At 43.3% G+C, this 16,166-nt stretch overlaps 1 protein-coding gene across 1 annotated transcript in view; it reads left to right on the forward strand.

The window, feature by feature from the left end:
* The window catches only part of Me3 (malic enzyme 3), a 183,759-nt gene extending 175,964 nt beyond the window's left edge, over positions 1-7,795 (forward strand). The window contains exons 8-14 of the mRNA XM_034485082.3: positions 363-460; positions 762-875; positions 2,572-2,677; positions 3,287-3,429; positions 4,261-4,434; positions 5,083-5,181; positions 6,480-7,795. Of these exons, the coding sequence (XP_034340973.1) occupies positions 363-460; positions 762-875; positions 2,572-2,677; positions 3,287-3,429; positions 4,261-4,434; positions 5,083-5,181; positions 6,480-6,641 (896 nt within the window). The 3' untranslated portion in view covers positions 6,642-7,795. The remainder of the gene's footprint in view (positions 1-362; positions 461-761; positions 876-2,571; positions 2,678-3,286; positions 3,430-4,260; positions 4,435-5,082; positions 5,182-6,479) is intronic.
* The last annotated feature ends 8,371 nt before the right edge of the window (positions 7,796-16,166 follow it).

Here is a 16,166-nt window from a genome sequence, read left to right on the forward strand (position 1 = left end):
AGTAGAAAGTAAGAGACAAAATTGATTTGCCCTTAATCACACATGCCTGCAGATATGACTTTTTTAAAAGTTGAGAAAAGTTGCTTTAGCCAGGCGGTGGTGGCACACACACTGGCTAATCCCAGCACTTGGGAGGCAGAGGCAGGTGGATCTTTGTAAATTTGAGGCCAGCCTGGTCTACAGAGTGAGTTCCAGGACAGCCAAAGCTACGTAGGTAAACCCTGTCCCCACCCACCCAAAAAAAAGGAAAGAAAAGTTGTTTCTTCTCCCACAGGTCCTGGATGTTGGGAGCCATGTCAAGAGCCTTTTCTTGGGGAATGAAGGCTAGAGACTACAGGCTGATAGCGTTCACTCTATTGCAGGCACAGCCTCTGTCGCTGTGGCAGGGATCCTGGCCGCTCTGAGAATCACCAAGAACAGGCTGTCCAATCATGTGTTTGTTTTCCAGGGTGCTGGTGAGGTAAGTGCCATTGGAAGGGCTCTATGACAGTTGTGCCAAGAAGGGTAGGAATGGGTGGGGTAGTCTTCCCAGGGAGAGGCAGGCTGGGATTCTGACAAGAGGAAGCAACATGAGTGTATGCTGACCATTGCAGTGTTTTGAGTCTCAATGTTTGAGTTTCTCAAAGTAAGAATTTAACTGGGCCATCTAGGAGTTGTGGGGCTGAGGGGAAAAAAGGCTCATTTTGGTGAAACACCTAGTATGTGCTGAACAACTATGTACTCTGAGTCTAAACATTGTCCTTATGCTACCCATCCCCCAGGCAGCCATGGGCATTGCCCACCTCCTTGTCATGGCCCTGGAAAAGGAAGGCATACCCAAAACAGAGGCCATAAGGAAGATCTGGATGGTGGACTCCAAGGGTCTGATTGTCAAGGTACTGTTTAGTCTGAAAAGCCAAAGGTTTCATGACACCCAAAGCTGCCAAGAACTAAACTGAAAGAGTTCTCCAGCTGGGCATGGTAGTACATGCCTCTAATCCCAGCACCAGTGGATCTCTGAGTTTGAGGCCATCTTAGTCTACAGAGAAAGTTGCAGGACAGCCAGAGCTACACAGAGAAACCCTGTCTCAAAGAAAAAACGATGAGGAAGAGGAGGAGGAAGAACAAGAGGAGGAGGAAGAAGAGTGAGACCTAGATTGATACTGTCCAAAGTTACTGAGTGTGTGCATGTGTGTGTGAATTGGCTGTGCATGTGCATTTGCCTGTGTGTGTGCATGTATGTGTATATGTGTATACATGTACATGTGTGTATGTGCATGTGTGTGTATGTGCCCACATGTATGGGTACCTGAGTATCCCTTTCGGCCGTTTCTCCTGCCAAGCCTTCTCTTGCATTAGTCTCAGTCATACTGAATCATAGTCCTCTAAAAGACATATGCTCTCTCTCTTCCTCAACTTTGCACACAGCCCAACCACTGTAAGGGATCTTTGACCTAGAGATACATCTTAACCCCATCATACCAGAGAATGGTCTCTGAGCAGGTTACCAGACACTGGTGACCCTTCCTACTCACTTGCTCATTTTTCCATCATTTTATTCACTCTATTGAAATTACTTCAAGCCAGGCAGTGGTGGCGCACGCCTTTAATCCCAGCACTTGGGAGGCTGAGGCAGGCGGATTTCTGAGTTCGAGGCCAGCCTGGTCTACAGAGTGAGTTCCAGGACAGCCAGGACACAGATAAACCCTGTCTCGAAAAACAAAAAAAAAAAAAAAAAAAAAAAAAAATGACTTCAAATCAAGGAGCTATAAGCTTGACGCCATCCCTCTGGTACTCAGGAAGCCATCTGAGGAAGTCAGAAATGATTGAACTCATTACCAGAACTTGGGCTAGTCTGTCACTACCAGGCTTCTTGAAGAGATGCCATGACCAACCTATCCTAGACTCATCTTACTGAGACTCACAGGAAAACGGGGGTGGGGGGCGGTGGAGGGTCCTATTAAATCCAGTCACATTAGCTCTCTGGAAGTCTCGATCCCCTGTCCTTCTGTGAATCTATAGGCTGTACTTCTTGTGAAAGAAGTATAAGGGATTCATTGAGGCCAGGAAATTTCCTAGGAGTCTTTCTATCCTCACCCAGGAAGCCATGACCCACAACAGCTAAAAAGGAAAACTAAAAGACGGTGCATCAATTCTTCTTCTGTGTGGCTGGGGAGATAGCCCAGATGTAAAGAACACTTGTTTACTCTTTTAGGGGACCCAGATTTGATTTGGTTTGATTCCCAGCACACACGTGATGGCTAACAACTGTTTGTAAGTTCAGTTACACAGGACCTGGTGCTCTCTTATAGCCCTCATGGACATTGCATCCACATGGAGCACAAACATAAGCAGCCAAAAACAACTATGCAATTAAAATGAAAAATATTTTTTAAAATAAAATACATTTCCTTAGGGTTCACCTTAGGTTCTACTTGGAAATCTGATCAAGGGATCCTCACTATTCTGCAGGCTCAGATCAAATCGTGAGGCTCAATCTAAAACACTGTCAGAATCCTAATGCATGGAGGACCTGTTTGATAGGCCTTCAACATTCTACCTACTCTTTTCATCTTCCTTCTTTTCCTACAGGGTAGAAGCCACCTAAACCATGAGAAGGAGATGTTTGCCCAAGACCACCCTGAAGTCAGCTCCCTAGAGGAAGTAGTAAGGCTGGTGAAGCCCACAGCAATTATAGGTATGAAGAAGAGGGCCTGCTACCCAGCCCAGCTAACCCTCCTGACTTGCAGATGGAGTCTGAGGCTCAGTTATACAACCTTTAGAAGCACAGCTATTTCTCCTCTCCCATGTCTGGTTCAATGCTGTAAACTCTTATTGAGTGACTTCTATATGCAAACTACAGAAATGAAGGCCCAGAGTTGCAACTTGTTGACACAGGACGATATAATACGGTAGGAAAGGACAGTGTTGCTCTCTAGCATGAAGGTGAGCTCTCCTTCCATCCCAAGACAGGGACCCTGGCACCCGTCTCTGTACTAGAGGAACACTGCTCTCACCAACATTCAGGAATGCCTTTAAGATACACCTTACAGATCAGAGACCTAAAACAAACCAGTGGTCTCCTTGGAATGAACAAGAGGTCTTAACCAACTCAAGCAACAGGATTCTTTTCCCTTCTGTTCCCTCATAGCAGATTTTATCCCCAAGATTTGCCCTATAGCAGATTTTATCCCCAAGATTCCCAAGTCTCTCATGGGGTATCTAGTTCCCTCACTGGTAACACAAGAAGAGAAATGGTATATTTATACCCAGTAGGCATTCCCTACTACCCACCTTTTCCCTGTAGGTGTCGCTGCCATCGCAGGAGCCTTCACGGAGCAGATTCTGAGGGACATGGCCTCCTTCCATGAGCGCCCTATCATCTTTGCCCTGAGCAATCCCACCAGCAAGGCTGAGTGTACAGCTGAGAAGTGCTACCGGGTCACCGAGGTCAGCGGGGAGTCCTTTCTCCCACCAGCTGAGAGAAAGTAGTAACAGCTACTACCAGAAACCCTATATGGGTGACAAAGAGTGCCCCATCATAGTAAGCAAGCTGAGGTTTAGAAAGATGAAGAGTACACATGGAGGGACCCATAGCTCCAGCTGCAGATGTAACAGATGATGGCCTTATCTGGGATCACTAGGAGGGGAGGCCCTTGGTCCTAGGAAGGCTCGATGCCCCAGTGTAGGGGAATGCCAGGGCAGTGAGTGGGGACTGGGTATGTGGATGGGATAACACCCTCATAGAAGCGGGGAGGGAGGGTTCAGAGGGGAAACCAGGAAGGGGAATAACATTTGAAGTGTAAATAAATAAAATAACCAACAAAAAAATGTTTAAAATTTTTGAAAAAAAGAAAGATGAATCAACTTTCCAAAGATTATCAAGCTAATAAAGAATAGAGCTATTTCTGAAGCCTACATCTAATGCCAAAGCCAAAGCTCTTCCTATGATACTGCACTTCTCAATGTCCCCCAAACAGTAAAACTTTGTCCAGAACCTTGGCTTCTATATTCTCTAGGCAATTGTCCTGACTTGGTCCTTCCAAGTGCTGGGGGGAAGAGGCACTATGACCTCCACTGTCAGTAACTTAAAGCTTTCTGGTCAAATAAATAAATTGTTCTTAGAGGATTTACCAAGTTCTCACTACAGTTCTGGACACTTAAGGGAGAATGGAGATGGACCCATATTTAAGAGACAGGAATAGACTCCCATGACTTTTGGGAGTTGCAAACTCCCAAAAAGTCTTCATGCTCCAGCTCTTCTTTTCTTCCTGCCTCCAGGGCCGAGGAATCTTTGCCAGTGGAAGTCCTTTTAAGAGTGTGACTCTGGAAGATGGCAAGACATTCACTCCTGGTCAGGGAAACAATGCCTATGTGTTTCCTGGGGTAGCACTGGGTGTCATTGCTGGTGGGATCCGACACATCCCAGATGAAATCTTCCTCCTAACAGCAGAGGTACCACTGTCTTTTCTCCCTAGGGTACTTCTAATAGAGTTGGTGGATCAACACCAAGTCTTTAAGCCTGGTGACCTCTAGATTCATCCTCTCTTGTCTCTTCTACCCACTCACTGCCCGCCCCTCCCAGCCCTGGCATTAGACCAGAAACAAGGCTGGAAAGGAAAACTCATAGAACCATGAACAAAGAAATTATTTTGTTTAGATACCCACCTGGAATAATATCAAGCATGTAGAAGGAAACTAGAACCCAAGAAGTAAGGAGCCCAGAGAGTGCTGTGTAACAGGCCATAGACAACCAGAGAACAAAAATCTTTGTTTGCTGGTCACAACTGTGTTCTTCTTGGTCTTAGTGATTTTCTTTTAGAATTCAAGGAGCCCCATGCTGTTTTAAACTTCAGCCTTATTTACTATAGAAGGAATGAATCTTTGCTTAAGCCTAAACATTAAGCTTCTCTTGGGGCTATGTGTGGCACAGGTTGTAGTACCTGGGCAAGCTTTGGGATAATGGGATGGATTTGTTCTGTGAAGGAAAAAAATCAATCTATCTCTCTCCCTCTCCCCCTCCCTCTTCCTCTTCCTCTTCCTCTTCCTCTTCCTCTTCCTCTCCCCCTCCCCCTCTCCCTCCCCCTCTCTCTCTTTTTTTAGCAAATTGCCCAAGAAGTCTCTGAGCAGCACCTGTCACAGGGGAGATTGTACCCACCACTCAGCACCATCAGAGATGTGTCTCTGAGAATTGCAGTCAAAGTAAGGGGCACCCACTTGTACCCCTCTACTATGGGTAGTAAGGTTCCACCTGTTCCTCTGACTTCAGGATGGCTAAGGGAATGTCAGATGGGAAAGCATTCTACAATCCCTGAGCCTCCCTGCATGCACCCCAGAGACTGAGTGACAAACTCTTGCATGCTCAACAGCCTGAGTTCCAAATACCCATTCAGGCCAGTTCTAGGAAAGCTCCCACATTTCCACCACAGACACCAGGAAAGAGTTGTCAGAGGCCATGGTCTTGTGAACCAGAATGTGGGTGGAATTTTTTCTTGATGAATCATAATCACTCATTTATGAGAAAGGTCAGCTTGCATAACATCATAACAAGGACCCAGGCTTTGGAGTCCTCACTCTGGCAATCAGAGGAGTAATTGTGGCCTAAATGTCTTTACTTCTTTCAACTTTAGTTCTTTCTCTGAAGAGGTCTGTAGCTCCTCTCTCCCGGAGCTCTGGAGATTAAATGTTCCTGCAGAGCAGATGCTTGTTTTTCCTTTTTCTCTCTTTAAGAGATGATGAAGTGACCAGGTTCACTAAATATTTCAGACTATGAGATTATGCAAAGGTGATAGGTTTTCAAATACAGCATAATACAATAAAAGACCAATTTCAAACAATAATTACCCATGCTAGATAATGGGTACATATCATTCCCATTACTGCATATGGCCTCTCTGTAAGAATGACAAGTCATTTCAGAAACTGCACTGCACAGCAATAAATAGTCCCTGTGAGTTAGTTGTCCAGAACAGGCACCCTTAAACAGCAGCTGTAAAGTCCAACAACTTAGGTCCCAGTCCAGTTCAGCCACCCCCACTTCCTTCATCAGAGCTATTTGTTCACAGGATAATCATCTAGTTAACCTCTCAGCCTGCATGGGAATGGCTTATATTCACATTGCTCTAGGAAAAGGTTATAATTACTCTGCTTGCCAATAAGTAAACTGAAGCACCCATAAAGTCTACCATGGCTGTAAACCCACAGGGAATGCGGAATAGGTGAGATAGGCTCAACCACTTTTAGCTTGGCCCAGGCATGAGGTATGAATTCTTCATCTCCAGAGCTCTGGGAGAGGGAGACTACTAGCCTCTTGGGAAAATAAGCAAGTACTATCTAGAAAGAAAGTTTTAATCCTCTTCAGTGGTGTTATAGGTGACAATTGAAGAGAAACATGTCTGGTTCTTTAGGAAATATTCCTTTGACCCTGGCTGCCAAGTAAGGGGCCTTTAAGACAGATTTACCCATAGATCTAGTTCCTCACTCAAACATATTTTTTCTAGGTCCTCGACTATGCATACAAACACAACCTGGCCTCCTACTATCCAGAGCCCAAGGACAAGGAGGCTTTTATAAAATCTCTGATCTACACTCCAGACTATGACTCCTTCTCACTAGATACCTACAGCTGGCCTAAGGAAGCTATGAATGTTCAGAAGGTCTGATGCAGTCTCCAGAGATTGTTTGGGCTAAATGAAGAAATACAGTATAAACAGGTTCCAAAATGGCCAGTTATGTCACTGTGGTTATGTTCACTGTTTGTTTTCCTTTGGGTTTTGTGATTCGTGCTAAGAAATACAGCCATGATGGCCTTGTTCCTAAAGGCCCTGGAGGCTCACCCTTCTATAACCCTTTTCTGAATTTCTTTCTGAATATTTCTTTTACTATTAATTGCTAACTATTAACCAAGCCCTGTGGGAAATTCTGCCTAGAATCCTGCCTTTGTAAAACTTACGGTCTAGATTGGACACGAGTCCATTTTCATAAGAAAAAAAGGTGTTATATCCATGAAAAAAACATATTCATAAAGAAGTCATAGTGCGGGCTGGAGAGATGGCTCAGTGGTTAAAAGCACTGACTGCTCTTCCAGAGGTCCTGGGTTCAATTCCCAGCAAACACATGGTGGCTCACAACCATCTGCAGTGGGTCCAATGCCCTCTTCTGGTGTGTCTAAAGACAACTAAAGTGTACTCATATACATAAAATAAATAAATAAATAAATCAAGAAGAAGAAGGAGGAGGAGGAGAAGGAGAAAAGGAGAAGGAGGAGGAGGAGGAGAAGGAGAAAAGGAGGAGGAGGAGGAGAAGGAGAAAAGGAGAAGGTGAAGGAGAGAAGGAGAAGAGGAGAAGAGGAGGAGGAAGGAGGAAGGAGGAGGAGGAGAAGGAGAAAAGGAGGAGGAGAAGGAGAAAAGGAGAAGGTGAAGGAGAGGAGAAGAGCAGAAGAGGAGAAGAGGAGGAGGAAGGAGGAAGGAGGAGGAGAAGGAGAAAAGGAGGAGGAGAAAAGGAGGAGGAGGAGAAGGAGGAGGAGGAGGAGGAGGAGGAGAAGGAGAAAAGGAGAAGGAGAAGGTGAAGGAGAGAAGGAGAAGAGGAGAAGAGGAGGAGGAAGGAGGAGGAGAAGGAGAAAAGGAGGAGGAGGAGGAGAAGGAGAAAAGGAGGAGGAGGTGGTGAAGGAGAGAAGGAAAAGAGGAGAAGAGAGGAGGAAGTAGGAAGGAGGAGGAGGAGGAGAAGGAGAAGGAGAAAAGGAGGAGGAGGAGGTGAAGGAGAGAAGGAGAAGAGGAGAAGAGAGGAGGAGGGAGGAAGGAGGAGGAGGAGGAAAAGGAGAAGGAGGAGGAGGAGGAGGAGGAGGAGGAGGAGGAGGAGGAGAAGAAGAAGAAGAAGAAGAAGAAGAAGAAGAAGAAGAAGAAGAAGAAGAAGAAGAAGAAGAAGAAGAAGAAGAAAAGAAGAAGAAGAAGAAGAAAAGAAGAAGAAGAAGAAGAAGAAGAAGAAGAAGAAGAAGAAGAAGAAGAAGAAGAAGAAGAAGAAGAAGAAGAAGAAAAGAAGAAGAAGAAGAAGAAGAAGAAGACGACGACAGAGTCCTTGGAGAAGAATGGGCACCTCCTATTAAGACACAAAAGGAGAGATGGCTTTGTACCTTGCCCCAAGAGTAAAGGATGGGTTAAGTCATAAGCACTCAAGAAATGCAACACAGCTACTTGCTAGAAAATGAGATCCACCCATTAGGGAGTTAATCCCTTTTAGAAGAATTCATTACCTTCAAGACTCAGTAGGATATGGGGACTAAGTGGCTAGAGGCTCATCAAGAAGTCTCACTACCCTTTGGGTTGTTGAGTACTATACATTCTTTTTTGTCATTACTAGAAAGAAAACTAGAGAAATGAGGGTGGGAAGGGTCAGCATGCCAAAGAATGAGGAAAAAGAAAAGCAATAAGAGTAAACACAGTGGGGAAGGTGTTGGTTTAATGTCTAAGAAAGACTTGATTTAAGGTCCCAGGTTCTGGAACACACTCTCCTTTCCATCGTTCACGCTGACATAATTGAGCAAGTCAAAGCAGTTTGCTTGTAGAGGTAACATCAGTCTGTCCTTGAAGTTTCTGAGGCCAGTTTAGTGAAAACTTCTACCTCCCCCATGTTTAAGAGTGCACACACTCCAAGACAAACAGTAAAGAATGGCTTGGAGTCCCTGCTGAGACCCATCTCCTTTCACTGTGTAAGTCATGTTTCAGACCGACCCCTGCTGTCTCCTCGGCCAGGATTCTGGCTGCATGTAACAGTAGGTCCTATTTGACTGTCTCTCAGTTCAAGCCAGGTAAACTATTAAGATCCATGGAGAGTATTTAGCAGATTCATGAATCAATCGCCCCTTGTTTGGGTCTTATTCTTTCAGTATCAGCTTCTTTGGTGCTAGTTCTCAGCCAACAATATCCCCAAAGCATCGACCTAAATAAGAAAATAAAACTATACATTTCTAGAAGAGAATAAAGCAGTCAGTCCTTGTGAAGATTCCCCAGTAAATCTCTGATTACAATCTCACATATAATGCCTGTGTCCCTGGGAATACAACTCGCAAAAGATGGAAGAAACTGGCTAAGATTTCCAATCATCTGATCTATTGCATCAGCCCCACGTGGCCGCCAAGAGCCTTGTTGGATTTCTCATTTCCTCAGGAGAAACAATCTTCCTGAACTCAACTTAATCCTTTTTATTCCATGTCCAGAATCACTAAATGCACCCAGAGAAGAAAATGGCTGCTTATATAAGAAAGGCTCCCTCCACAGAACTCCTCTCAGAGTTCTAGCTCAAAATATATGGCTTTTGAAATGTCTTCCGATTTTTTTAATTGGTGAAGGTAGTGTCTTGGGGTTCCATTATCTACTATATCCTGTGCAGAGAAGTAGAAGTTTCTAGACATAGGTTTTCAAAATTCCAGATGTATTCTTAATATTACTGAATTATAGTCAAAGAAATTGTTGGAGAATTTTTGTCAAATGTTATGATCAAATTTACGAAAACTGTTCATATTCTCTTACAAATTGATATGTACACCAACATGGTTGCATGAAATACCTTTTGTTTGGGGTTATTATTTTAATCAGTTCTACATATTACAATTTCTTTGTCTGCTCAACCTATTTCTGGAAGATAAGCAGAGTTATGAGAAACTTCAATTTTCCTTGTATCCCTGACCATATTTGCTTTCTATCTCTTGGCCCAGTATTGTTAGGTATATGAAGTTTAAAATTATTATAACTTATGGTAAGCTCAAAACTATAAGCCTTTGTGGTTTACTTAATAATGCATTTGTTTTTTTCATAACATATCTTGACTATCATATCATATCTTGGAAGTCTCTCTTGCAATTCATCATTTATTCAGATGTCTAAGCTTGCAGAGTACCTGGTGCTAGCAAACACTCCCCTGTTATTTCTCCCACAGAACTCAAACCATTCTTTCCCAAAGTGAAAATAGGGTTGTCTTAACATCAAAACATAGAATCATTTCATCAGTTTCACAATAAAAGTATTATCAAGAACCCTAATTTTAAATCACATAATAAAAAACATAAAATATTAAAAGTTCAAATTATTAGTAGAAACTCTTGTTTGGTTAAGAAAACACAGGAAAACATCAGACTTTAGAGCTAAGTAATAGGTAGTAAGTAATTTCTAATGGCAAAAATAAGAGTTTCAAAAACTGGATAATTAAATACTGTTTTAGCTACAAAGACAATATATCTCTACCTTTTATTTAAAAAAGAAAAACCTAGAGGCTGGGGAGATGGTTTAGTAAGTAGTGTGCTTGCCATGCAAACCCTAAGACCAAGCTGAAGCAGCAGGACGAGCTTGTAATCTCAGCACTGGGGTAGACCCCAGGGAGACGGGGGTGGGGGTGGGGGGGCGCCTTGGACTCAATGACCAACCAACCTAGTTCAATTGACAGGCTCCAGGTAAAAGTTGAGAGACTTTATGTCAAAATCCAAAGAAGAGAGCAAATGAGGAAGCCACTTGCCATTTGAGGCATGTGTACACCCAACACACCTTCAAATACACATAAGAAATGCTTATAAATTAAAAATATTCCAGCACAATATTTCATTTCATAGTCTTCTCCTATTCTGTCCTCAATCCTCCTCTAATTTGTATGCCAAACATAAACATTTATGGCAAGGTGATTTTATCAGAAGACGTTAAACACACGCTGCTTCTGTACAGAATGGATCTGGCGTGATCTTCTACCAAAGCTGGCTTTTCAAAACAGAAGTTTCAAAACAGCATAACATGAGATTTATGGAAATGCATTCGATCGCTGTGAAACTTAAAACCCCACAGAAGCAAACTTCAAGAAGGTGAACACTGAAGAGTAGTTAAATAACTATATACTTGCAATGTTTGAAATGACTTAAGGAATAAACCACATAAGGTCTAGAATGCTGTTTATATTTGGGGGAGAGATTTAATTCTGTATTACTAAAACCAGATAAGTACTGTGTCATGTCTTGGTAGCTAATCTCACTAAATTTCTTACATATCTAGCATGTGATAGTAATAACCATAACAGAGGCTGGACTTCTATCAAGCTTGTAGCTTTAATGGAAACATTAGAGTCATTCATTAAGCCTATATTATTGACTAAAATGTGCAATAAATCTGGTTGTATCTCAAGCTCCACTCCAAAGGAAACAGCATCAAGCAGCCATCTTGTATTGAATGCTTTTTCTCTGCTGGAGACTCTGAAAAGCAGCTGCATTTTAGAACACTCTTTCTGTAAGTACAGAAGTTGCTTGCTATAGAAAGCTCTGAGCCACTTTTGTCTTATAAACTGTAGCTTCTCTTCAGTTTTTACTGCACTTTCAGTTAATGCTAAGGCAACAAGCACTGGAATTCTCCCAAGACCTGCAGCACAATGTACAGCAATGCAACATCCAGGCTTCTCCAGAAATTTCATGTTTACAAGAAATTTCCCTTGGGCCGGGTGTTGGTGGCACACGCCTTTAATCCCAGCACTTGGGAGGCAGAGGCAGGCGGATTTCTGAGTTCGAGGCCAGCCTGGTCTACAGAGTGAGCTCCAGGACAGCCAGGGCTACACAGAGAAACCCTGTCTCGAAAAACCAAAAAAAAAAAAGACTTAATCGGTCGTCCACGGTCTGCTTGAGCAGTGTTGAACCATCATCAAAAGGCCAGCCTAGAACCTTCTTTCTCAACAAGAGCCATGTCTTAAGTTGCTTCACACACTCGATCCTGCTAATTCTGTAGTTCTTAAGTCCCTCTAAATCTGTTCTGGTTTGCACCAGTTGGGTTTTGTGTGGTAAAAAATCTCATATTCCTGTAAATGAACTTCACAGCAAGTGGGTGGTTCATCGAAGTCGTGTTAATCTAGTTAAAAATAACACTTCGTACTATTATTTTTTAAAAGTTTTTAAAAATTAATTCAGAAATGATTTCAAGCAACCAGTGTCTAATACCGGGCACCTGAAATTCCCAGAGCTTTGAAGATGAAATTGGGACTGACAGAAAAAGAATATCCCAACAAGCATCAATGTAAGAAAACAGAAGCAAGGCATGGATGCTTGGCCAGGCCACTCAGAACCTGTGTTCCGATGACCAACCTGACTCTACTTTTAAGGGCGTTTTGTAGGAGGGCACTGATGGTTCCCTAGAGCCCACTCAAAAAAGATCATGCTGTGCCCAACAGGGCTTTTCAGAAACTCCATAAATGGGTGACCGTTAGCACCACGAAAGGAAATTGACTGACTCATGGATGGCTGTGTCCTACGCACACAGCCAGCCCTATGCTGGCGACACAGGCAGCAACAGCAGTGTAGGCCCAGGAGCTGAAGATGGACTGCAACAGAGAAACACTATCTCCCCCAGTCTTGAAGCTGGGTGAGCGGCAGAGGGAGCCAATCCTCATGCTGCCAGTCGCCCAGGAGTCACAAACCCTTTTTATCAAAGTCCAAACAGACCTGAGCACCTCCTCATCAATCACAAATCCAGAGCCAATGAGCAGAGGGTTTGGGTGGCCCTCCCTCTGATGTCATCACTGCAGAAGAAGGGAAGTGCTGGGGCTGAGGGAAAAGAAGCCAGGGAGCTTGGAGTCAGGGACAAAACCTGCTTGAGGCTGGCGAGAAACGCGGGGTGTGTCGGGGTAGAAGTAGAAGGTTCTCAGCAGTTGTGCCTGCTTCGCGTTTTAACTCTCGGAAACAGCACACACACTCACACACACACACACACACACACACACACACACACACACACACACACACACGGTCTTATGTAGCCCCATGCTGGCCTCGAACTCACAGTGTAGCCAAGGATAGCTTGGAAGCACTCTTCAGCAAGCACTAGACCCTAGCCTGTCCTCGGCCCCTGACATTCTCCAATTCCCTTCCCTGCCTGCCGCATTTATTTCATTATGTGTACATATCAGTTACAAGAGTCAGTCTTCCCTTGAGTAGTGTAGGACCTGGGGATCAAACTTGAGTTCTCACACTTGGCAGTAGGTGTCACTCACTGAGCAATGTACATTTAATTAATGGGTTATTAAATAAAAATCTCAGTGCTAGGATTGGGAAACTTTCCTACAAATTGTTGGTCAGGGAGGTCTCAGAGACTCCCCCAAAACAACACAAGCTATCACCATTGCTCTTGATTCCCATCAGAGATAGATGGTAAGACCCTACTGCTAAAACACATTTTGGTTGCAGGGTATAGTAGATGAAATAAATAAAGCCAGAACTGACCTGGAATTTTTCTGTCAGAAGATGCAATGCAAACTACTTGGGAGAGGCTAGGTATCAATGGTTTCATCAGTATTCAACTGTGTGTGCTGCAATACCAAGCTGTCTGGCAAGGTATGCCAACCAATGTAATAATGGCATAGGCCGGGCAGTGGTGGCGCACGCCTTTAATCACAGCACTTGGGAGGCAGAGGCAGGCGGATTTCTGAGTTCGAGGCCAGCCTGGTCTACCGAGTGAGTTCCAGGACAGCCAGGGCTACACAGAGAAACCCTGTCTCGAAAAACCAAAATAATATAATAATAAATAATAATAATGGCATAGCTATTCTGGGTAACCAATTGCTTTCTGAATAGATCTAAGACCTGTACCATGGTAATGATTTCACACTTAATACTATAAACCAGATCAATAAGAGATCATAGGCCATGGGGGTGGGGACCTCCTACTGCTGTTTTACTACGTGGTCAATACTACGTAGTCAGTGCTGTCAAAACACCTTCCTAATGTTTGTGTTTATACCTTTAAATTAGTGCCCCTCTCAACCTTGGACAGAGAAGCTTCCTTTCACAGTGAACAGCGATCACTAAGCAAAGTGATGGGCATAGGTAACTATTGAGTGTTCAGCCCTAAATGGGACATTTAGATCAAAGCCCCTACAGTTCAGAAACCATCTAGACAGAGGGAACAAAAATAATGTAAGAGACGGAGAGCGGGGAGGAGTGCTGCGGAAATGCTGATACCAGGACGTGATGGGACCATTGCCGTCAGGATCCCACAGTAGCTCGGTGATGGTTACCTGCACACGCCCTATACAAGGCCAGACCAGTCAACATTCCCTCACAGAAGGGAGAAGAGCTCATAGAGCCCCAGCACAAGCTGGGGAACTATTGGCAGTTGATGGCTTCTGGGGGAGGGAAAGTCCTTTATCTTTAGGGACCTGGGCTCTGGTAGGTTTGATATAACCCAGTGGATAGCTCCATGCTCAATTGGACTCAGGTGGTCATTTTAAGGGGTGGGGGAAGGGGTGTGAAGGTAAAGTTCTAGAGAGGAGGTGAGAAGAGAAACTAGGATTGCATGTGATTAAGGTTCATTATGTGCATGTATGAGAGGAAATCTAAAACTAAAAATGATCCTAGGCTAGAGAGGTGCTCAGAGGTTAAGAGCGCATGCTGGTTTTGAGGACCAGAGTTCAGCATCAATGTCAGGCAGCTCAAAACCGCCTGTATGTCCAGCTCCAGGGGAAATGATGTCCTCTTTTGACATCCAAAACCAGCTGAACTCACATGTGCCTATGCACACACAGGCACACACAAATCAAGTAAAGCAAGATTGCTCTGAAAAATCTATCATAGTCAAAGTACTAAAAACCAAAAAAATCAAAAAGAAAATCTTGAAAACAGATAAACCATTATGTGCATACAGGGGATTGCAGCTAAAATCACTGGACTTCTCATCAGAACCCATAGAATCAGATAGCACAGACTAAATTAATATTTAAAATAATGAAAGAAAAAATATCCACCCATATTCATATACCCATATATCCAAAATCCATATATCTTGAAGTTTCCTTCAAGAATAAAGGCAAAACATATTCTCGGATGAAGTAAAGCTAACAAGGTTCTGTAGCCATCAAATTTGCACTGAGGAAATGCTGGAGGAAGTTTTAGCAGAACACTTGGGAATGAAGAACAAAAGAATTAGTAAAACTTGGGGTAAATATTGCCAGCTATTTATTTCTTTTGGGTTTTTTTTAGCCATAAAATTTTTTAAAAAGTTAACATTTTTTTGATGAGGTTTTCACTGTACATAGCAGTAACGCGCACAGTTACAGTGTGAACAGACACTTAACAAAAGGGGCAGAAAGACTGAGGAGACAGCTCAGTCAGAAGAGTGCTGGCATTGCAAATACAATAACCTAACATTTCAAAAAGCAGAGAGAGGCTGGAGGACATGGCTCAGAGGTTAGGGGCACTGGCTGTTCTTCCAGAGGGTTCAATTCCCAGCACCCACATGGCAACTCACATCTTTCTGTACCTCCAGTTCCAAGGGATCTGACACCCTCACACAGACATTCATGCACATGAAATTAAAATAAATTTTAAAACAATAATAAAATTAAAAGGCAGAGAGAGGAGATGTAGTGTGTAAAGATAAATGGAGAAAGTTCTTGATCTAAGCGTTCCTTAGATCAGCCCTTTGACAGGAACCTGAGTTCTCTTCAGCGGTACTGTAGCCTAAGGATAGACACAAGTAAAACCTAAGAGTAGGTGACACCTGCCAAGTACACTTACTTCTGCAATAGACCAGGATGTAGAATTGACTGAACAAACAGAAGGCATCACAGGAGATCCCCAGGTGAATGGCAACCTTTGGGACACTGACAAACTCCCTGTTTATCATTAACTAAAATACTCCAACAACATTGCTCTGAGACTCTGAGGTGATGTACACACTCAAGCTTTCCACAAAAGTCTAAGTTTGGATGAAGGACTTAGAAAAATCAACTTTAGAGAAAAAAAAAAAAAAAAAAAACCTTCATCCACCAAGAAACTTACTTGACCTATGGCTATCGTACATAACCCCAGAAGGTGCTGTGCATTCACTGGGGAAGAATCCTTGAAGTAGGAAGCTATTTGGAAGCTTCTAAGGAAGGGAGAGACATTTTCCCTTGGGGATGTGCCCATGCTCCATTGGATAGCACCACATCTAAGCATATATGGGCAGAATTAATTGGATTCCATAGGTTATTAATTACTAACAAAAACAAAAGAAGACATAAGGTTGGGAGGGATGTTAGGTAGGATGTACTAGGGGGAATTGGAGAACAGTAGTGATAGATGGACCTGATCAAAATACATTGTATAAATGCATGAAACTCTCAAAGAAATAAATAAAAACGTATTTTAAAAGTTGAGGAGACAAAATGTACCATCATAAATCACCATGCGTAGC

This window comes from Arvicanthis niloticus, chromosome 1, assembly GCF_011762505.2.
Source record: "Arvicanthis niloticus isolate mArvNil1 chromosome 1, mArvNil1.pat.X, whole genome shotgun sequence".
NCBI lineage: Eukaryota > Metazoa > Chordata > Mammalia > Rodentia > Muridae > Arvicanthis > Arvicanthis niloticus.